Source organism: Phyllobates terribilis, unplaced genomic scaffold (assembly GCF_046119375.1).
Source record: "Phyllobates terribilis strain yellow unplaced genomic scaffold, ASM4611937v1 Scaffold_3__8_contigs__length_932513732, whole genome shotgun sequence".
Lineage (NCBI taxonomy): Eukaryota > Metazoa > Chordata > Amphibia > Anura > Dendrobatidae > Phyllobates > Phyllobates terribilis.
The window spans coordinates 771,099,052-771,122,048 of record NW_027362763.1 but is presented as its reverse complement, the minus strand read 5'-3'; the positions used below and the strand labels follow the sequence as shown (position 1 = coordinate 771,122,048).

Below are 22,997 nucleotides of genomic sequence, written 5' to 3'. Positions count from 1 at the left end.
GTTCAAAGGACCCCAACTCTTTGCTTATCCCTTGCCAAATTAACTTATTCAAGTGTATACGTGAAGCTTTGATATTGGACAGACAGAGTCAGATACTGAGCTTCTCTTGAAGAGAGATGGTGCAGGAAAGATGTGTTTATTATTCCAGCATAACATATATATGTTCAGTATAAAGGAAAGTCCTAATAGGGTGTCGCCCTGAGGCAATTGAGCAATCACAGTAGTCTCTGGCCCATGGTATAGATAAGTCTCATTATGTTGTCCTATGGGGTTAAATGTCCTCCCCAGATATTCTCCTCATTTGCCAGGATATTCTCTTGAGAGGTGTCATGTTGAATCCTTTGTCTCGTCTCCTTCTTGTAAACAATTTGAAAGTCCACTTCTATAACCAGTTCCAACTAGTCCTTTCAGGATATTTATATAGTGACACACGAGTGCAGATATCTGATATACAGTTATATGAAAAAGTTTGGGCACCCCTATTAATCTTAAGCTTAATGTTTTATAAAAATTGGTGTTTTTGCAACAGCTATTTCTGTTGGATATATGTAATAACTGTTGGACACAGTAATGTTTCTGCCTTGAAATGAGGTTTATTGTACTAACAGAAAATGTGCAATCTGCATTCAAACAAAATTTGACAGGTGCATAAGTATGGGCACCCTTATCATTTTCTTGTTTTAAATACTCCTACCTACTTTTTACTGACTTACTAAAGCACTTTTTTTGGTTTTGTAACCTCATTGAGCTTTGAACTTCATAGCCAGGTGTATGCAATCATGAGAAAAGCTACTTAAAGTGGCCACTTGCAAGTTGTTCTCCTGTTTGAATCTCCTCTGAAGAGTGGCATCATGGGCTCCTCAAAACAACTGTCAAATGATCTGAAAACAAAGATTATTCAACATAGTTGTTCAGGGGAAGGATACAAAAAGCTGTCTCAGAGATTTAACCTGTCAGTTTCCACTGTGAGGAACATAGTAAGGAAATGGAAGAACACAGGGACAGTTCTTGTTAAGGCCAGAAGTGGCAGGCCAAGAAAAACATCAGAAAGGCAGAGAAGAAGAATGGTGAGATCAGTCAAGGACAATCCTCTGACCACCTCCAGAGAGCTGCAGCATCAACTTGCTGCAGATGGTGTCACTGTGCATCGGTCAACTATACAACGCACTTTGCACAAGGAGAAGCTGTATGGGAGAGTGATGCGAAAGAAGCCATTTCTGCAAGCACTCCACAAACAGAGTCGGCTGAGGTATGCAAAAGCACATTTGGAGAAGCCAATTTCTTTTTGGAAGAAGGTCCTGTGGACTGATGAAACCAAGATTGAGTTGTTTGGTCATATAAAAAGGCGTTATGCATGGCGGCAAAAAAACACAGCATTCCAAGAAAAACACTTGCTACCCACAGTAAAATTTGGTGGAGGTTCCATCATGCTCTGGGGCTGCGTGGCCAATGCCGGCACCGGGAATCTTGCTAAAGTTGAGGGACGCATGGATTCCACTCAGTATCAGCAGATTCTTGACAATAATGTTCAAGAATCATTGACAAAGTTGAAGTTACGCAGGGGATGGATCTTTCAGCAAGACAATGATCCAAAACACCGCTCCAAATCTACTCAGGCATTCATGCAGAGGAACAATTACAATGTTCTGGAATGGCCATCCCAGTCCTCAGACCTGAATATCATTGAACATCTGTGGGATCATTTGAATAGGGCTGTCCATGCTCGGCGACCATCAAACTTAACTGAACTGGAATTGTTTTGTAAAGAGGAATGGTCAAAAATACCTTCATCCAGGATCCAGGAAATCATTAAAAGCTACAGGAAGCGACTAGAGGCTGTTATTTTTGCAAAAGGAGGATCTACTAAATATTAATGTCACTTTTCTGGGGAGGTGCCCATACTTATGCACCTGTCAAATTTTGTTTGAATGCAGATTGCACATTTTCTGTTAGTACAATAAACCTCATTTCAAGGCAGAAACATTACTGTGTCCAACAGTTATTACATATATCCAACTGAAATAGCTGTTGCAAAAACACCAATTTTTATAAAACATTAAGCTTAAGATTAATAGGGGTGCCCAAACTTTTTCATATAACTGTATATATATATATATATATCAAGGTTTTCATAATATATATTAAAGTGAGGGTATATATGACTAAATGATATCCAATATAACAGATATATGCAAAACAAGATTCATAACATAAAACAAAATATAAGTATAGATATTTAGTATACATCAGAGTTTCATATAATGTTTTTTAGTAGATTTTAGAACCTTATCTTTAACAAGATATCATCAGTTATCTAATGAGCGCCAAACATGCAGGGAGGGGACCCGAGCATCCACCCGGGCGAGTACCGAGTACTTGCGAGTATGCTCGCTCATCACTAATTATAAGCCCTGGAGGCAGATTCTCAGTGAGATCTATAGTAGAGACCAAAAGTTTGGACACACCTTCTCATTTAAAGATTTTTCTGTATTTTCATGACCATGAAAATTGTAAATTCACACTGAAGGCATCAAAACTATGAATTAACACATGTGGAATTATATACTTAACAAAAAAGTGTGAAACAACTGAAAATATGTCTTATATTCTAGGTTCTCCAAAGTAGCCACCTTTTGCTTTGATAACTGCTTTGCACACTCTTGGCATTCTCTTGATGAGCTTCAAGAGGTAGTCACCGGAAATGGTTTTCACTTCACAGGTGTGCCCTGTCAGGTTTAATAAGTGGGATTTCTTGCCTTATAAATGGGGTTGGGACCATCAGTTGTGTTGTGCAGAAGTCAGGTGGATACACAGCTGATAGTCCTACTGAATAGACTGTTAGAATTTGTATTATGGCAAGAAAAAAGCAGCTAAGTAAAGAAAAACGAGTGGCCATCTTTACTTTAAGAAATGAAGGTCAGTCAGTCCGAAAAAGTGGGAAAACTTTGAAAGTGTCCCCAAGTGCAGTTGCAAAAACCATCAAGAGCTACAAAGAAACTGGCTCACATGAGGACCGCCCGAGGAAAGGAAGAGTCACCTCTGCTTCTGAGGATAAGTTTATCCGAGTCACCAGCCTCAGAAATCGCAGGTTAACAGCAGCTCAGATTAGAGACCAGGTCAATGCCACACAGAGTTCTAGCAGCAGACACATCTCTTCAACAACTGTTAAGAGGAGACTTTGTGCAGCAGGCCTTCATGGTAAAATAGCTGCTAGGAAACCACTGCTAAGGACAGGCAACAAGCAGAAGATACTTGTTTGGGCTAAAGAACACAAGGAATGGACATTAGACCAGTGGAAATCTGTGCTTTGGTCTGATGAGTCCATATTTGAGATCTTTGGTTCCAACCACCGTGTCTTTGTGCGACGCAGAAAAGGTGAACGGATGGACTCTACATGCCTGGTTCCCACCGTGAAGCATGGAGGAGGAGGTGTGATGGTGCGGGAGTGCTTTGCTGGTGACACTGTTGGGTATTTATTCAAAATTGAAGGCATACTGAACCAGCATGGCTACCACAGCATCTTGCAGCGGCATGCTATTCCATCCGGTTTGCGTTTAGTTGGACCATCATTTATTTTTCAACAGGACAATGACCCCAAACACACCTCCAGGCTGTGTAAGGGCTATTTGACCAAGTAGGAGAGTGATGGGGTGCTACGCTAGATGACCTGGCCTCCACAGTCACCAGACCTGAACCCAATCGAGATGGTTTGGGGTGAGCTGGACTGCAGAGTGAAGGCAAAAGGGCCAACAAGTGCTAAGAATCTCTGGGAACTCCTTCAAGATTGTTGGAAGACCATTTCCGGAGACTACCTCTTGAAGCTTATCAAGAGAATGCCAAGAGTGTGCAAAGCAGTCATCAAAGCAAAAGGTGGCTACTTTGAAGAACTTAGAATATAAGACATATTTTCAGTTGTTTCACACTTTTTTGTTAAGTATATAATTCCACATGTGTTAATTCATAGTTTTGATGCCTTCAGTGTGAATGTACAATTTTCATAGTCATGAAAATACAGAAAAATCTTTAAATGAGAATGTGTGTCCAAACTTTTGGTTTGTACTATATGTCCAGCCAATAGATCTTAACAGCTCATTTACATATTAAGAAGAATGTGGATTACACTGGAATAAGAGTTTGGATCACAAATGTCAAGGTATCATTTTATTCAGCTTCCTACATGCCTATATACATGGCTTAGGAGGGTTGATCCTACTGACAGATTCTCTTTAATGCACATCTGTTGTTTCAGGAGACTTTTTAGAATGTGCGTACATAGGGGATAACACTATTTCTGGCCATTATATGAATTTCATTGTACATTTTTCATAAGTTTTCCATTCTGCAGTTTTTGTTTTTTATTTCCAGTTGTCCACAAGCTAGTTGGTTAAGACTAGCTGCTATGAAGTCTTATATAAATACTTCATACAGACATAAGGAGATCTTGCTATCCTGTCTCGCTGTAGCACATAGAGAAGCAGCAGCATTAACAACACAGCAGTACTGAGCAGTATAGCTGTAAATTTTGCTCTGGAGTAAGATAAAACAGTTTGCAGAAAGTAGCAGCATAATCTGTCTGTGCCTCTCTCCTTTTCACTCTGCTTCTCATTTTGCTCCAACATACCATCTCCATAGACATCAACAAGCAGTTGCAAATGATATTTTGATTAGCTTAGTAAGTCGAAGATCATGGGTCCTCCAGCAAGACAATGACCCAAAGCACACATCCAAAAGTACACAGGAATGGTTGAAAAAGAAAAAATGGACTGTTTTAAAATGGCCAGCAATCAGTCCTCCTGACTTCAACCCCATTGAAAATCTTTGTGGTGAGCTGAAATCTGCTATTGGGAAAAAGAACCATGCAAACATTCAAGAGCTTGAACAAACTGCAAAGGAAGAGTGGGAGAAAATTCCAACTGAGAAGTGCAAGAAGCTTATAGATGGCTACAAGAAACGTTTGGAGGCTGTCAGCAATGCCAAAGGGTGTACAACCATGTATTAATTAGGGGTGCCTTTATTGCTGCACATGCTGTTTATTCTGTTTCTGCTTTGAAATTGCAACATGAAAGTTGAAAACAATGTTTTATTGTTGTATTACTTTGGACCACTAATTAAAAAATCCTGAGGATTTAACATTTTGGTACATTTCCATTTATTTCTGAAGATATTGTACAGTTTCTGAAAAAAAAATGAAGGGGTGCCAATAATGGTGAGCAGCACTGTAACTTGCACATGCTCTCTGGAACAGAAAACATGCTAGCCCTCTAGTTCTATAAGAGACCACACTAAGCATGCTGGGAGCTTTGAGTGAAATGTTATCAGAAGTAAAAAGAAAGAACAGGAAATGAGAATATCTCTGCAATGATAGTGAAATTAACCACTGTCAATTACAAAACTTGCTTATTTTTGCAAGAGGGGATCTTTGGGGTAAGGTGTATACAATTAGACAGCCCTTTTAAAAATTTTAAGAATGCACTTCTGTTTTGAAAGTTCAGCGTAATAAAAAATAGTTTAACAATAGAGTGTTATGTAATCACTGGGCATATCGCCTCCATCCCAATTAATACTTAGCATTGTTTACATGAAGTTAAGTATCCACTTTCTCTTTACACATTCACATAGCTTCCATCTCCTACAACTCCTCATTCCGACTTCCCTGATAACCTTTCCCTGTTGCACTGTCACCCAACACTAGCTGCAATCTGCCGCCTCTTTTCATAGTAGCTACCTGTCACCCAATGAATATAGAGTATATTATTGAAGCTACAATTTCCTACTCAATGCGCTGAAACGAAGGGGTTTGCCATAAAGGACCTCACACCATTAGAATATTAGCAGCATAGGCATGGAGTTTAACTATTTGTACAAAGAGAAAAATAATGGCCCTGATACATCAAAGCAATTTTGCCAGAATTTGGCATAAATTTGTTTGAAAAATTGCAACATTTTTGATTAACTCAGACTTGCACAAAATGTGTGCAATTTTTGATGTTTTCACGTGAGTTTCTCCCAGATCCGCCAAAATGAGCTGCGCTCGGGCAGGATGGGGGCGTAGCGGGGTTATGACACCATAGCCTGTCTAATTCATTGTAACATCCTTGGCGGCGTGCTGGCATGACTTACCATCTCCCACCATGCAAGACCGCCAACTTACCTACCAGTCCAGGCTGTGCACTATACTCCTCTACCTGCTGTGTGCATGTCTCTTGTCTGCTGGCTTAGGGTGGCGGCGATGGAGCTTCCTGATTCTTAAAGTTACAGTGTGCGCAGTCCTAATGCGTCCCCAGCCTATTGCTGTGAGTCACTGGATACTTAAACCTCCTCCACCCAGTGCGAGTTGCCTGAGCAACACTTTCTTACAGTGTGTTCTGTGCAACTGTGAGTTGCCAGGTCCTGTCCTGAATCTTACCTGTGTCTGCCACCCTGGAGGCTGAGTACCCAGGCCTGTTACCTGTATCTGTGACTTCTAGTCTGTTTCCGCCACCCTGGGGGCTGAGTACCCAGGACCATTACCCATATCTGTGACTTCTAGTCGATTTCCGCCACCCTGGGGGCTGAATGCCCAGGCTCATTCCTGTATCTCGTTCCTGTGTCAGTTCCTGTCTGAACTGTGTCCTAGCCCGTTACCTGTTGTCTCTATGTCCGATCCTTCCCTTTTCCTGCAGTGTCTGAACCAGTACCTAACTCCTACTTGTTGTCTCTGTACTTCTGTTTGTGAGTTTTGTGTCCACTCGCTACTTCATAGTAAGTACCTTGTGTGTATCTGGTTCTGCTTGTCCCGTTTCCCTGCCTCCGTATCTACCTCTTGTGTTCTGGCTATCTTCCTGTGTTTCCCGGTCCCTGTCTGTTCCATGTGAACAGAGCCCTGTCCTGTCTGTCCGCTCCTGCGGCACTGCTCTGCTTCCCCTCTGCACCTGCGGCTCTGCCCTGCTCCGCTTGCCCTCCGCACCTGCGGCTCTGCCCTGCTCTGCCCTGTTCCGCTTGCCCTCCGCACCCGCGGCTCTGCCCTGCTCCGCTTGCCCTCCGCACCTGTGACTCTGCTCTGCCCTGCTCCGCTTGCCCTCTGCACCTGCGGCTCTGCTCTGCCCTGCTCCGCTTGCCCTCCACACCTGTATCCCAGTCTGTACTGGTCCCTATCAAGCCTGATTACCTACCTGCCAGTACCCGCCTGTTTGTACTGGTCCCTATCCAGCCTGATTACCTACCTGCCAGTACCCGTCTGTCTGTACTGGTCCCTATCCAGCCTGATTACTTGCCTGCCAGTACCCGCCTGTCTGCATACCAGCTGTGCCTGCCAGTAGCCGCCTGTCTGCATACCAGCCATGCCTGCCAGTACCCGCCTGTCTGAATACCAACCGTGCCTGCCAGTACCGGCCTGTCTGCATACCAGCCATGCCTGCCCATTCCTGCATTCCCCAGTGTGGGTCAACAGCTGTGACCGGGGTCTGACCTGGAGTAGCACCTGGGCCACCTCCCACGTCCCTCCACGGACCACGGAGTCGATTAAGCCGCTGTGCATCCGTGGTCGGATCTGGCGAGGTCCCTAGTCACGCCCCTCCAGGCACTCCTCGGTTCGTGGCCCAGTGGGACCGCTAACCACGCTCACGCGAAACAGTCCCGGCGTGAGCGTAACATTCATGGTGAGCTATGGTGTTACATACCTCAGAAATCTTTAGTGGCAGCACTAATCGACAGCCAATCAGTAATTATTTACCTAATGGAGGTCATTTACTTGTCTGTTTAGATATACTGACCACGCTAAACAATAAGCACTGAACGATTTGTAAGAGATCATTCAGTGCACATAGGCTGCAATTGTTCTCAGCAGTGCAAGTCTCTGTTTACACATAATGATGCTTCTTAAGAATACTCGTTCATGATAACCTTTCAGTGTAAATACACCTTTAGATTGCTTAGTCTCCAAGTGGTAGCTTGCTTTAGCAGCAACCTTCCTCGATTAATATGTCTATAATTTAGAGAAAGTAACCTATGTACCACCCTTTCCAGAGGGTAAAATTTGTCCTTGTGGAGAGTGACATGCCTGACATTCAAGGATAAACGTTACTCCTTAGCCCCCAGACTGAGACTTGTCATGCAGCCTAATCAGATCTCATGCTTTGCACTGAGGAGGGGCAGTACCCCAAGACACATGTCTACAAATTGAGATTCTGGTTTGGCTTTTATCCTAAGTCATGTGGCAAGGCTCGTTAAAGGATCGATATTGATTTTTAGGATTGCTTCTTCCAATAAGAAGTCCTCTTCCTCTATGTAGAGGCAATTTGCATATTTAATTTCCAAAAGGAGCATTGCATAGCCTATAAGTCTCAATAAACTGGCATGTGAGTCACGTTACTCTCCACAAGGATAACCGTTACCCATTGGAACCCAGTTAGAGATCTCTCATAAAGCCAAATCAGATCTCATGCTTTGCACTGAGGAGGAGCAACACCCCAAAAAGATTCTAGTTTTTCTTTTATCCTAAGTCATTCGGCATCGATATTGATTTAAGGGTCAATATTGATTTTTAGGATTGCTACTTCCAGTAGAAATTCAGATACTCTTCCTCTCGGAAAAGATAGGATAAACCCATCTTTTTATTTATTCATTAGGAAGACTTAGAGACAAACTGGATTTGTTTCTTGCAGAGAATCTAAATAGATGTTTGTATTGTCTTTCCCTTTAAATGTCTATTGTAAACTCGATAACATGAGATTAACTACTCTGGAAAGGGCTGTTAAATAACTTCTCTGTACACCAACAATCATTAACGGAGACTCAGTCACTGTGCCAAGTTTTCAGCTGATTATTCAATTCATTGCCCCTGTTTACATTGTGAATTTCACATATTTGTTATGGTAAATCTTTGCTATTTAGTTTGTAAATTGCCCGTGTAGGAAATTGAAACTCTTGTACTAAACTCTTCTGGTGATGATATATGACAGCCCGGCTTCTGCTCTACGGTACCTCACTGTCTTCTCAAGGCTCGTCGTGTTATTAGGACTCGGGCTGTCTGCAGTCCTTATGAGAGTCTGTATTGAGGAGGACATAAATTTGAATTACTGAACCAGTTAGGAGAAAATGGAGACATAATTTGTGTCTTTCTCATTATTAAAATTACTTCTTTCTTGGAATTGCATTTCTAGGCTGGAAGATGGAAGGTCTAATAAACAGGGTGAGAAATATTCTGTTTGGAAATGTGAGCTATAATTTGGTATAATAAATCCCCATTTTTCCCTTTCAATCCAGATTAGCTTGTGTGAACATTAGTTTGGTGCATGGCAACCGACTAATATATCTATTAACAATGTATCACATGCAATTATTTCCCATCATTTACTAAAGAGCAGATTCTGCTCTGTCCCATATGTGAAACTGTTCCAGCACAGGACATGACCAGATTTCCCGCCTCACTTTTACTAACACATGAATTCCAGTTTATGAGCAATCTTTACAATCACATACAGATGTAGCAGAACTGATGGGCTTACATGTACAGTACAATAGCCAGTTATTATCTCTGTGCATTACCTGTTTCCAGTAAGACATCTATGACATTCACAGATATGGTACGGAGGGTTATGCCGATAACGCAGAATCTGAAAATCCCCTTCATAGTTCTCAGTTGAATAATGATGTATTGCAGATCTTTGCACAGTGGGTGGTCCAGAGCCCTACAGTGCAAGGAACTGCAGCAAAAATCGAAATAAAGCGTAATTGTCATTTTAATTTTTATTTCATGGATCAATAGTACTCATGAAAATAAGAAACTTTGTATTATATCTTATAAGAGAAATCTGCTTCTTCCTCCTCCTGGACTGATAAGTCATTTTCAAAAGTCTCAATTTCCGGGTAAAATCTGTGTTCAGTGAAGACTGATTATTACATTAATGAGATAGGAGATGGCAGTTGCTGCCGATGAGATCATAACTCTGTTATTTAAAAATCTATCAGCTGTAACTGCCATCTCCTATATCAGTAATGTAAAAATCTGTATTCAATGAAGAAAGATTCAACCCAGGAATTCAGACTTGTTAAAATTAAAGGAGTTGGCCACTACTTTTTATGATTGCCCCATTCGATGGACCCTGTGCCCCTAAGTGTTTTTCTAATTACCTCCTGCTGTCCTTCTTGCCTGTGTGCGGCGCTACCGCTGGCCGCTCACAGGCATCACATGACCAGACAAGATGACTGCACCATATTGAAGGGAGGATGGATGGGGTCATGTATTGCAAGATTTTGGCCAACAATCTCCTTCCCTCAGTAAAAGCATTGAAGATGGGTCATGGCTGGGTCTTCCAGCATGACAATGACCCGAAACACACAGCTAGGACTTCTAAGGAGTGGCTCCGTAAGAAGCATTTCAAGGTCCTGGAGTGGTCTAGCCAGTCTCCAGACCTGAACCCAATAGAAAGTCTTTGGATTTTGCCCTATGACAGCCCCGAAACCTTAAAGATCTGGTGAAGATCTGTATGGAGGAGTGGGCCAAAATCCCTGCTGCAGTGTGTGCAGACTTGGTCAAGAACTACAGGAAACGTCTGACCTCTGTAATTGTAAACAAAGGTTTCGGTATCAAATATTAAGTTCTGTTTTTCTATTGTATCAAATACTCATTTGATGCAATAAATGAAAATTAAAAATCATACAATATGATTTTCTGGATCTTTTTTTACGTTCTGTCTCTCACAGGTGAAGTATACCGACGATAAAAATGACAGACCTCTCCATTCTCTGCAGGTGGGAAAACTTGCAAAATCGGCAGTGTATCAAATACTTATTTTCCCCACTGTATGTAAGAAGAGAATATTTTTAGTATACTTAGTAACAGACTTTATTGCAATGACAAAAATAAACAATAAAACTGAACTGAGAGATGCAACACTTGGAAGTGCTGTCTATTATAGAGATAGTGTCTGGACAATGTATTGTTCCCCCTAAATACTGGAGTGGATTGGGGCAAGGATGCAAAGAGTGGAACACCAAACTTTGTTTTGGCCAGGGTTCTTAGATACAGAGGGAGGAGGAAGTAAAATTTTACCCCAGGTGAAAGTAAACCTAGCTACAGCTTTGCTCCGAACAATATGATATTATGCAGAAATATGAATAACGGGCTTATTTTATTGAAATTCAACCAACTTTGTTTGCATTTAATAATAACTATTGAGATATACTCACGCAGCCAGATATGTTGCAAGAATTTCTGCTACTGAAAAATCCATTTCATACATCTGTATGGGGTTGTTTCTTCAGCAAATACATGGTTAACCCTATTCAGAGAGATAGAACAAATGCAAAATATAATCTTGTAGTGTGTAAAGCTGATCTTTTTATTCATGTTTGCAGTTTGTATTGTGAAATCTGGTGGGAGATCTTTTAAATGTGATGAGACTGGTGTATTCATGTCAGAATGGCTGTGTAATCCTTTTTGAAACCTTAAACTCAGTTTCTGCCCTCTTAGCCTGATTGACATATCCTCAGTGTCTCTCCTCCCTGCTGCTTCTGATAACTCACACTGCTCAGTACAAGCAGCAGCTATCAGTCAGGCTGAATGGGTGGACTTGGATTGAATAAGCGTGGAATAATGACTTCTCTCACTTTTAGCTGGTCTTACAAAATGCTCATTTTAATATCAGGATTAAACAGTCATTACCAGAGGTTTTGAGATTTACAAGAAGAAATAGAGATTTGTAATCCAGCACTAAAAATTGGATAAAATTCCAGCTTTATTTAAACTTCATTAAAAAGTGATCATAGATTAAAAAGTATCAAAGGTCCCAGATGAACATCACCTTACGCATTTCGGACATTACTGTCCTTACTCAAAGGTATAATATCTCAGATTATGTGGACATTCCTGTGGTATCATGGTGGACTGATGTTTTTTCTTTTTAACACAGGCAAGGCAGTTGATATCACAATGTCATGCTGATTGCATAAGGCCAGACTGGTTGCTTTAAAAGGAAGCGGGTGTTTGAAATTATTGTCTTCTTTTATTAACCATGATTAGCTGCAAGAAAACAAAGGTAGTCATCACTGCTTTGTAACAAAAGGGATTTACAGGCAAGGACATTGCAGCTTGCAACATTGCTCCTAAATCAACCATGTAAAGGTGCATCTCACAAAATTAGAATATCATCAAAAAGTTAATTTATTTCAGTTCTTCAATACAAAAAGTGAAACTCATATATTATATAGAGTCATTACAAACAGAGTGATCTATTTCAAGTGTTTATTTCTGTTAATGTTGAAGATTATGGCTTACAGCCAATGAAAGCACAAAAGTCATTATCTCAGTAAATTAGAATACTTTATAACAACAGCTTGAAAAATGTTTTTAAAATCTGAAATGTTGTCCTACTGAAATTTATGTTCAGTAAACGCACTCAATACTTGGTAGTGGCTCCTTTTGCATCAATTACTGCATCAATGCGGCGTGGCATGGAGGCGATCAGCCTGTGGCACTGCTGAGGTGTTATGGAAGTCCAGGTTGCTTTGATAGCAGCCTTCAGCTCGTCTGCATTGTTGGGTCTGGTGTCTCTCATCTTCCTCTTCACAATACCCCATAGATTTTCTATTGGGTTAAGGTCAGGCAAGTTTGCTGGCCAATCAAGCAGAGTGATACTGTTGGTTTCAAACCAGGTATTGGTACTTTTGGCAGTGTGGACAGGGGTCAAGTCCTGCTGGAGAATGAAATTTCCATCTCCAAAAAGCTTGTCGGCAGCCGGAAGCATGAAGTGCTCTAAAATTTCCTGGTAGACGACTGTGCTGATTTTGTTCTTGATAAAACACAGTGGACCTACACCAGCAGATGACATGGCTCCCCAAACCATCACTGATTGTGGAAACTTCACATTAGACCTCAAGCAGCTTGGATTGTGGCCTCTCCACTCTTCCTCCAGACTCTGGGACCTTGATTTCCTAATGAAAATTGGAACTCTGGAGTGTGTGGAGTGTGTTAATGACTTCCTTCTGGACATCTGTCAAGTCAGCAGTCTTCCCCATGATTGTGGAGCCTACTGAAACAGACTAAGGAATCTTTTTAAATGCTTAGGAAGCCTTTGTAGCTGTTTTTTGTTAATTATTTTAATTTACTGAGATAATGACATTTGTGCTTTCATTGGCTGTAAGCCATAATCATCAACAGTAACAGAAATAAACACTTGAAATAGATGACTCTGTTTGTAATGACTCTATATAACATATGAGTTTCACTTTTTGTATTGAAGAACTGAAATAAATTAACTTTTGGATGATATTCTAATTTTGTGAGATGCACCTGTATCAGACCATCAAGTTTTTTTTCAAGGTTTTATTGCTGTGAAGACGGCTTCAGGGTAGCCAAGAAAGTCCAGCAAGAGACATAATTGTCTCCTAAAGAGGATTCTTCTACGGGATTGGTTCAACACTTGTGCAGAGCTTGCTCAGGAATGGTAGCAGGCTGGTGTCTTTGCATATGCACACACTGTGAGCCAAATGCTTAGGGAGGCTAGGCTGGTGTCAAGAAAGGCAGCAAATAAGTCAATGCTCTCCAAGAAAAACATCAATTACAGACTGACTTTCTGTTCTGTAGAAAGTACAGGGATTGGACTGTAGAATAGTGGGGTGAAGTTTTTTATCTGATGAAGCCCCTTCAAACTGTTTCGGACATCTGGAAGAATGATTGTCCAGAGAAGAAAAGGTAAGCACTACCATGAGTCCTGTGTTATGCCAACAGTAAAGCATGAGAACATTCATGTGTGGGGGCTTTTCATCCATAGAGGGGGCTCACTCACAATTTTGCCTAACAACACTGCCATGAATAAAGAACGGGATCTAATCATCCTCCAAAAGCAACTTCTCCCAATGATTCAGGAGCAATGTGGTGATGAACAATGCTTTTTCCAGCATGATGGAGACCATGTCACAAGGCAAAAGTGATAACTAAGTGGCTCGGTGAACAAAACATTGACATTTTGGAACCATAGCCAGGAAACGCCCTAGATCTCAATCCCATTGAGAATCTGTGGTTAATCTTCAAAAAGCAGGAAGACAAATAAAAACATAGAAATTGTGATAAAATCCAAATACTTCTCAGGCAAGACTGGGTTGTGTCATCAGTCAGGATTTGGCCCAGAAGCTGATATCCAGCTGTCAGGGCAAATTACTGAAGTCTTGAAAAATAAGGGTCAACACGGTAAATATTAAGTCTTTACATAAACTTGATGTATTAGTCTATAAAAGTTTAAAAAGCTATGAAATTGTTTAGAATTGTACGTCGTCAAGCATAGAAACAAAAAAACAATGAAGCAGCAAACTTTGTGAAAAACAAAATTTGTGTCAGTCCTAAAACTTTTGCCCTTAAATGCACAATGTTTTGACATAGATTTTTAAAGTAACTATACCAGCCTCATCAGGTTTAAGAGATCTGTTTAATAATGTATGCAGTTTGCATTTAGAAATGTGGTGAGAGATCCTCTTGGAGAATATTTGTGTTGTCTCTCAGGTAAGAGGAGCATCCTGACATAATGTTTACATATCTGTTTTCTTCTTCCCATGCAACATAAAAATATTTGCTAGGCTACAATAGACAGATCAAACTAAACATCTTATGGCTCTTGTACTTCAGCTAAAGCATGTTTATTTTATTTCTACTTAGGAGTGGACAGATGAGATTTTCAGTCTGGCAACGAATTTGCTGGCACAGAACATGTCCCGGGATGCATTTCTGGAAAAAGCGTAAGTAGTTTCAATATTTATTGCAAGCAGTGCTTCTACTTTCCAAGCTAATTTCCATGTTCTTACGTTAGTTATACTCTATTGTTTATCCTTAAATAAGATGTTACTTGTATAAACATCACTTTTCCTCCTGGAAGTATCTGGGAGAATGATAAGTTTCAGACAGGGAGAAAGTCAGAATGTAGTCTGAAAAATAGAGCTTTTGTAAAGAGTTGATTACATTTTCTAATCCAAGAACATAGAAGTACTGTTTTTGTTTTGGACATAGAAGTAACTGGATGTTGTAAGTAAATTCAGAAGTTGAAGAAATGGTCAACAGTTGAAACTATAGAGTGATACGTTTCTTACGGTTATACTTTACAGACTGATTCAGTTTTGGTTTTAGTGCATGCTTTCATTCATGTAAACTATGTCCAGTTTGACATGTTACATGTGCCGTGGTAAAAGGCTACTTTTTTATTACCACCCAAATTATTTTGCCCACTACTATAACATGCTTTATGAAAGTAGCACATGAGTTAAAGCACCACTCCAGCGCTTTTTTTTTCATTTCAGTGCTTGTAATCTAAGTTCCCTGTCCCCGCTGTTATACTTACCCGCTGTCGTCTTCACCTTCTAAGTCGGTCTCCAGCAGTTTGTGACCTGCCGCATCACTCCAGTGTTTTCTGGGTGATCCCGAGGTCACTTTTTAATGCAAGTGTATGAGAGTCTCGTTCTGTCGCCTTGCGGCCAGTCTGAAGTTGCGGTCACAAGATGGCGCCACATGACTGGAGCGGCATTAGTAGAAGATGAAGACGGTGGTAGGTAAGTATAAGAATTCGGTCAGGGACCTTAAATTAGAAGCACCACTAAAGTGCTGGAAAAAAATAAGAAATTCTGGATTGATCCTTTAAGCAGGAATGTATGTGGGGTAGCCAATAACCCACTGAACATGTGCGGTATAAAGGGGAATCTTTTGTTGTCTCTCTAATATAATATATATAGCTTACTGACAATTTTTTTTCTCCAAAAGATCCCCATTCTGAATATATTAGCACACAAGGGTCCCAGGAGCTTCACTTACAGCTTGTGCTTGATACAGTAGAGTGTATCCTTTCTTGGCTCGTCATCATCAATGCTATGTATGAAGGTGGCTAGCTGACTGTTCATTTTAATAGCAAAGCAATCCCCTATCCCCTTTTTGTCAAGGCCATTGCACAGACAGAAAAGGGGGCTGGCTTATCTTCAGCCAGCCCCTTTCATTAACAGCGTTGATAAAGTGCTAACCTAGGAAACTCCCTCCTGTGTCAAATGCAAGCAAAAATCTAACTGCAGAGACCAAGGACCTTGCTAAAATCTGCAGATAGGGGCACCTAGAAAGCACGATGGCTCAGTGGTTAGCACTGCTACTTTGTAGTGCTGGGGTCCTGGTTTCTAATCCCTCCACAGACAACATCTGCAAGGAGTTTGTATGTTCTCCCCGCGTTTGTGTGGGTTTCCTCCGGGTTCTCCGGTTTCCTCCCATACTGCAAAGAGATACTGATAGGGAATATGGATTGTGAGCCCCAATGGGGATAAGTGATGATAATGTCTGGAAAGCGCTGTGGAATTTATGCAACGATATAAGTGAGTATAATAGATTAGTAAGATATATTTATATACAGTACAGACCAAAAGTTTGGACACACCTTCTCATTTAAAGATTTTTCTGTATTTTCATGACTATGAAAATTGTACATTCACACTGAAGGCATCAAAACTATGAATTAACACATGTGGAATTATATACTTAACAAAAAAGTGTGAAACAACTGAAAATATGTCTTATATTCTAGGTTCTTCAAAGTAGCCACCTTTTGCTTTGATGACTGCTTGACATTCTCTTGATGAGCTTCATGAGGTAGTCACCGGAAATGGTCTTCCAACAATCTTGAAGGAGTTCCCAGAGATGCTTACCACTTGTTGGCCCTTTTTCCTTCACTCTGCGGTCCAGCTCACCCCAAACCATCTCGATTGGGTTCAGGTCTGGTGACTGCGGGGGCCAGGTCATCTGGCTTAGCACCCCATCACTCTCCTTCTTGGTCAAATAGCCCTTACACAGCCTGGAGGTGTGTTTGGGGTCATTGTCCTGTTGAAAAATAAATGATGGTCCAACAAAACGCAAACCAGATGGAATAGCATGCCGCTGCGAGATGCTGTGGTAGCCATGCTGGTTCAGTATGCCTTCAATTTTGAATAAATCCCCAACAGTGTCACCAGCAAAGCACCTCAACACCATCACACCTCCTCCTCCATGCTTCACGGTTGGAACCAGGCATGTAGAGTCCATCCGTTCACCTTTTTTGCGTCGCACAAAGACACAGTGGTTGGAACCAAAGATCTCAAATTTGGACTCATCAGACCAAATCACAGATTTCCACTGGTCTAATGTCCATTCCTTGTGTTCTTTAGCCCAAACAAGTCTCTTCTGCTTGTTGCCTGACCTTAGCAGTGGTTTCCTAGCAGCTATATTACCCTGAAGGCCTGCTGCACAAAGTCTCCTCTTAACAGTTGTTGTAGAGATGTGTCTGCTGCTAGAACTCTGTGTGGCATTGACCTGGCCTCTAATCTGAGCTGCTGTTAACCTGCGATTTCTGAGGCTGGTGACTCGGATAAACTTATCCTCAGAAGCAGAGGTGACTCTTGGTCTTCCTTTCCTGGTGCGGTCCTCATGTGAGCCAGTTTCTTTGTAGCGCTTGATGGTTTCTGTAACTGCACTTGGGGACACATTCAAAGTTTGCCCAATTTTTCGGACTGACTGACCTTCATTTCTTAAAGTAATGATGGCCACTCGTTTTTCTTTACTTAGCTTCTTTTTTCTCGCCATAATACAAACTCTAACAGTCTATTCGGTAGGACTATCAGCTGTGTATCCACCAGACTTCTGCACAACACAACTGATGGTCCCAACCCCATTTATAAGGCAAGAAATCCCACTTATTAAACCTGACTGGGCACACCTGTGAAGGGAAGACCATTTCCGGTGACTACCTCTTGAAGCTCATCAAGAGAATGCCAAGAGTGTGCAGAGCAGTCATCAAAGCAAAAGGTGGCTACTTTGAAGAACCTAGAATATAAGACATATTTTCAGTTGTTTCACACTTTTTTGTTAAGTATATAATTCCACATGTGTTAATTCATAGTTTTGATGCCTTCAGTGTGAATGTACAATTTTCATAGTCATGAAAATACAGAAAAATCTTTAATTGAGAAAGTGTGTCCAAACTTTTGGTCTGTACTGTATATATATATATATATATATACACACACATATATATATATATATATATATATATATATATATTAGCTAGCCATCAAGAGATATTTTTTGTTAAAGTGAATAAACCTAATAAGTAAAAAAAATTCTAATGTACTCAAAAATGTTAGCAGACAATAGACCTATTTACATGGGCCAATAACTGGGGAACAAGCATTTGTATAAATCAAATCAGTCTAAACAGGACGGCAAACACCTAACGAACCAGCAAGTTGTTCGTTTAGCAAGTGCGATGATTTTTGCGTAAGTACATTGTCTTGTGTGAACAGGTGATGTGTTGCAGATAACATGATATTCTATTAACACAGAATGATCATATTAGCAATCTTTCTATGCACATGGGATTGTGGCCTAAACTGGTCTTTTTATGATTGGCGATCGTCTTGTATGTAGTCAAGTGGAGGTCACTTAAACGCAATCTCAAGGAATAAAATGGAATGTTGACCCTTCCCTGGAGACCAGTGACAGACAGAGGAGATTCAGACAGAGACTTATCTCTGTTAATAATGTTGCTACATCCCTTAAGGCCCCGTCACACTTAGCGACGCTGCAACGATCCCGACAACGATATGACCTGTCAGGGATCGTTGCTGCGTCGCTATATGGTCGCTGGTGAGCTGTCAAACAGGCAGGCTCACCAACGATCAGGGGAGCAGCGACATCGTGGAAAGAATCTTTCCACAATGTCCTGCTCCTGGTTACGAGCCTGCTGAAGCAGGAGCAGGCTGGTAACTATGGTAAACATTGGGTTACTAGGGGCACACGCGCTCCTAGTAACCCGTTGTTTATCATGGTTACCACTCTGCTACAGTGAGCGGGAGGTTACCGCTCACTTTAGCAGGCTCGTAACCATGATAAACAGCGGGTTACTAAGTGCGCGTGTGCCCCTAGTAAACCGATGTTAACCATAGTTACCAGCCTGATCGCTGCTCCCGCTGGTCACACACAGCGATGTGTGCTGACCAGCGGGAGGGCAACGACCAAAAAATGGTCCAGGACACTTTGCAGCAATCAGCGACCTCACAGCAGGGGCCTGATCACTGCTAAGTGTCACACATAGCGACATCGCTGGTGAGGTCGCTGTTGCGTCACCAAAACCGTGACACAGCAGCGATCTCGCTATGTGAGACGGGGGCTTTATGTAGACTTTTAACAATGCATCAGAATTGTGATTTTGAGATAACAACATGACTGACTCTGTGCCAGCCTACGTAACAAAGCTGAAATGTATGCTGCTGAAAACAGGAAGTGTTAGCCATATTCTTTGTGCTCTAGTGGCCAGTGTAACAAATGAAGTATGCCAAGATTTTTTTTATAAGAATGCTCGCATAAACCATAAAAACAAAACTGAACCAAAAATGTAAAAATATGTTTAGAATAAAAAAGAAAATATTGCTGAAATAATATGTAATGTTTTAATTATAGATTTCCTTTGTATGGTTTGGCTAATCATGCTGCTCATTGCTTGCATTAAAGGCATTTAGCGAGACAAAATGTAACAAGGAGAAGGGTTTGTTTGAAAATATATGAAACATCTTACTATTTGAATCTCCTTTGCTCTAGTGCCGACCGTGATGCTTGTAAACATCACTTCTCATGGAAAAGTGATGAGGCCGGGGAGTCAAGAGGTCTGGGTTCAAATACAAAAAGAGTTCATCATACAGAGGGGCAAGACAAAAGAGTAAATAGGTCACACTCCGAGGTCATAATTCCGAGGAGGCAGCGGATCGAAACAAAGGGGCTAGGCAAAAGTCTAAAAGTCGGGCAGCAAAAGATCAGAATAATAGAGCACTAGAGAATAATGCACTCATACCACCGAGCTAAAGGTACAACTGGCAATGATCTAACAATTGTCAGCTAACTAAATAGCCAGGCAATCATTCAGAACAGGAGACACCTCGACGAAATTGAGCAGGCCTTACCTAAATGGGCAGTTGGGCATTCTATAGAGTGGCTGAGCTATCACTCACTGCATCCCTAGGGCCTAGTGAATGGCAGAATCATGACATTGTCACTTTAGTGATCCCAGTCTGCACAGGAAGTGATGACGTGCCACCCATCAGTCACCTGTCCCCTGCAGCCAATCAATAGCCTAAGCAATAGCATATTAAAGCTAAAGCTAATGATTGGCTACAGCTGTCAGGTGATCAATGAATAGGGTGTCATTCCACCAAAAGTGATGTTGCAACAAATCAGTTGCCTCAGCGGTCAGGTGACTAATAAAAGGGATCATTGACTCCAGTCCTTGGACTGCTAAGGTATTTAAGTAAGGTTATATTTCTTTATTTTATAAGGTACTCTTACCAATGCCAAATTTTGAAGAATCTCAAAAAAACTTCTTTGAAGGAATTTTGCCCTTCTCCAGTACCAAAAGTAGCCGTTATATATGGCTATAAGTGCAGTAAAAAGTTGCAAAAAATGATAAAACCATCTTTTAGGCTTCAGTATAAGGTGATAGTGCATGCCGTAAAACAGTCAATTCTATTATTGGTCTTCTCAGGAAAGACTTTACACAAACTCCTAGAAATACGTAGACAGCTGAGAAGACGTATTGTCAACAGTCCCAAGAAATAAATCTTTCCCATATTTATAACCTGCAGCTTTTATAATAAATAATCAGCAAGTTCCCTAAGTGTTCAGAAAGTGCACATGACATAAAAGTGACACAAAGTACAATTTGGGTAATATCAAGCCTTCATTCTGTGTGAGGGAAGATCCTGTTTAGGATTAGAACTTGCCAAGTGACTTTCGGCCCTTTTAGCTATTTGTGTACATGCAGACCTACAGGTGCTTAAATTAAATTAGCACAGGATGAAAGGTCTTTTGGACTATTCTGCCAAAGGAAATGGAAAATCTTACTGGAAAATAAATTTTTCAGAAAACATATTAGTCATCCTTAGGTCTCGTTCAGACAAGCGTATAATAAGGACTTGTGCTGTCTGAGTAAAAATCAAACAGCACACTGACCAGTGTAGCTCATTAGGGCTGTTCAGATTACAGTCCTTTCACATAGACTGAATGTATGTGTGAAAAAAATCACAACAGGCACTATTCACTTCCGTATCTTGGATGAGACTCGCCTATACCTGTCTGTGGGTGCGCAAAAAAAAAAAACGGTTCCCGTATGGATCAACCACAGTGCATCCAATTTTTATCAATGCACAGGCATCTATAAACGGCATTTGAGCATGTATTTTTTTTTATGCATAAATCTGGATATCACGAGAACATAAAAAATTTCTGAATGAAAATCGGACAATTTTACATATGCTCGTCTGAACCGGGCCTTGGGGTACGTGCACTTTCAAGTAGAAACTGCTTCAAGAAACACTCTTTCTTTAGGGAATTTTTTGTTTCTTGAAGCATTTCCTTAGGTTTAAAGAGTTTTTCTAGCGTTTCTGCAGAGTTATTTTCCTGAAGCTGTTTTTTGCCACCTTTTGATAGGACAATACCTCAGTTTGGAGCGTTTTTGTTCAGAAGACGCTTCAGTAAAGTGACGTGCACTTTCTTTTCCTGCTAATTTCAAATGGTTGAGAGATGATCTTAGTGCAATAAACTGGGACGATATCCTGAGACATAAAGCTACGCAAAGCAAATGGGAGACATTTATTAACATCCTGAATAGGACCTGTGCACAATATATACCCTTTGGGAATAAACATGCTAGAGATAGGAGGAAACCACTATGGCTAAATAGAGCTGTAAGGGGCGCAATAAGTGACAAAAAGAAAGCATTTAGAGAACTAAAGCAAGTAGGTAGCGATGAGGCATTAAATAAATATAGAAAATTAAATAAATTATGTAAAAAACAAATCAAGGCAGCAAAGATTGAGGTAGAGAGAATCATTGCCAGAGAAAGTAAAAATAACCCCAAAATATTCTTTAACTACATAAATAGTAAAAAACTAAAAAATGATAGTGTTGGCCCCCTTAAAAATAGTCTGGGTGACATGGTGGATGAGGATGAGGAAAAAGCCAATATGCTAAATGATTTTTTTTCAACCGTATTTACACAAGAAAATCACATGACAGAAAACATGATTAGTGATAACAAAAATTCTCCATTAAATGTCACTTGCTTAACCCAGCAGGAAGTACGGCGGCGTCTAAAAATCACTAAAGTTGACAAATCCCCAGGCCCAGATGGGATACACCCGCGAGTACTGCAGGAATTAAGTAACGCCATAGATAGACCATTATTTTTAATCTTTAAAGATTCCATAATAACAGAGTCTGTACCACAGGACTGGCGTATAGCAAATGTGGTGCCAATATTCAAAAAGGGGACAAAAACTGAACTTGGAAATTATAGGCTGGTAAGCTTAACCTCTACTGTGGGTAAAATCCTGGAGGGTTTCCTAAGAGATGCTATAAGAGTATCTGAAGAAGAATAACCTCATGACCCAATATCAACATGGGTTTACAAGGGACCGTTCCTGTCAAACTAATCTGATCAGTTTTTATGATGAGGCAAGTTCGGGACTGGACCAAGGAAATGCAGTGGATGTTGTGTATATGGACTTTTCAAAAGCTTTTGATATGGTTCCACACAAAAGGTTGATACATAAAATGAGAACAATGGGAATAGGGGAAAATATATGTATGTGGGTTAAGAATTGGCTCAGTGATAGGAAACAAAGGGTGGTTATTAATGGAAAACACTCAGACTGGGTCTCGGTTAACAGTGGGGTACCACAGGGGTCAGTATTGGGCCCCCTTCATTTTAACATATGTATTAATGACTTTGTAGGGGGCATACAGAGTAATATTTCAATATTTGCAGATGACACTAAACTCTGCAGGGTAATCAATACAGAGGAGGACAATTTTATATTACAGGAGGATCTATGTAAACTAGAAGCTTGGGCTGATAAATGGCAAATGAGCTTTAATGGGGATAAATGTAAGGTAATGCACTTGGGCAGAGGAAATAAAATTTATAATTATATGCTTAATTGTAAAACACTGGGCAAAACTGTAACTGAAAAAGACC

General features: G+C 40.8%; 1 protein-coding gene across 1 annotated transcript in view; it reads left to right on the top strand.

Annotated features, from left to right (window-relative positions):
* The window catches only part of PLCB1 (phospholipase C beta 1), a 1,235,601-nt gene that overhangs the window by 509,913 nt on the left and 702,691 nt on the right, over nt 1-22,997 (top strand). The window contains exon 5 of the mRNA XM_073672250.1: nt 14,630-14,709. Coding sequence (XP_073528351.1) covers nt 14,630-14,709 — 80 coding nt within the window. The remainder of the gene's footprint in view (nt 1-14,629; nt 14,710-22,997) is intronic.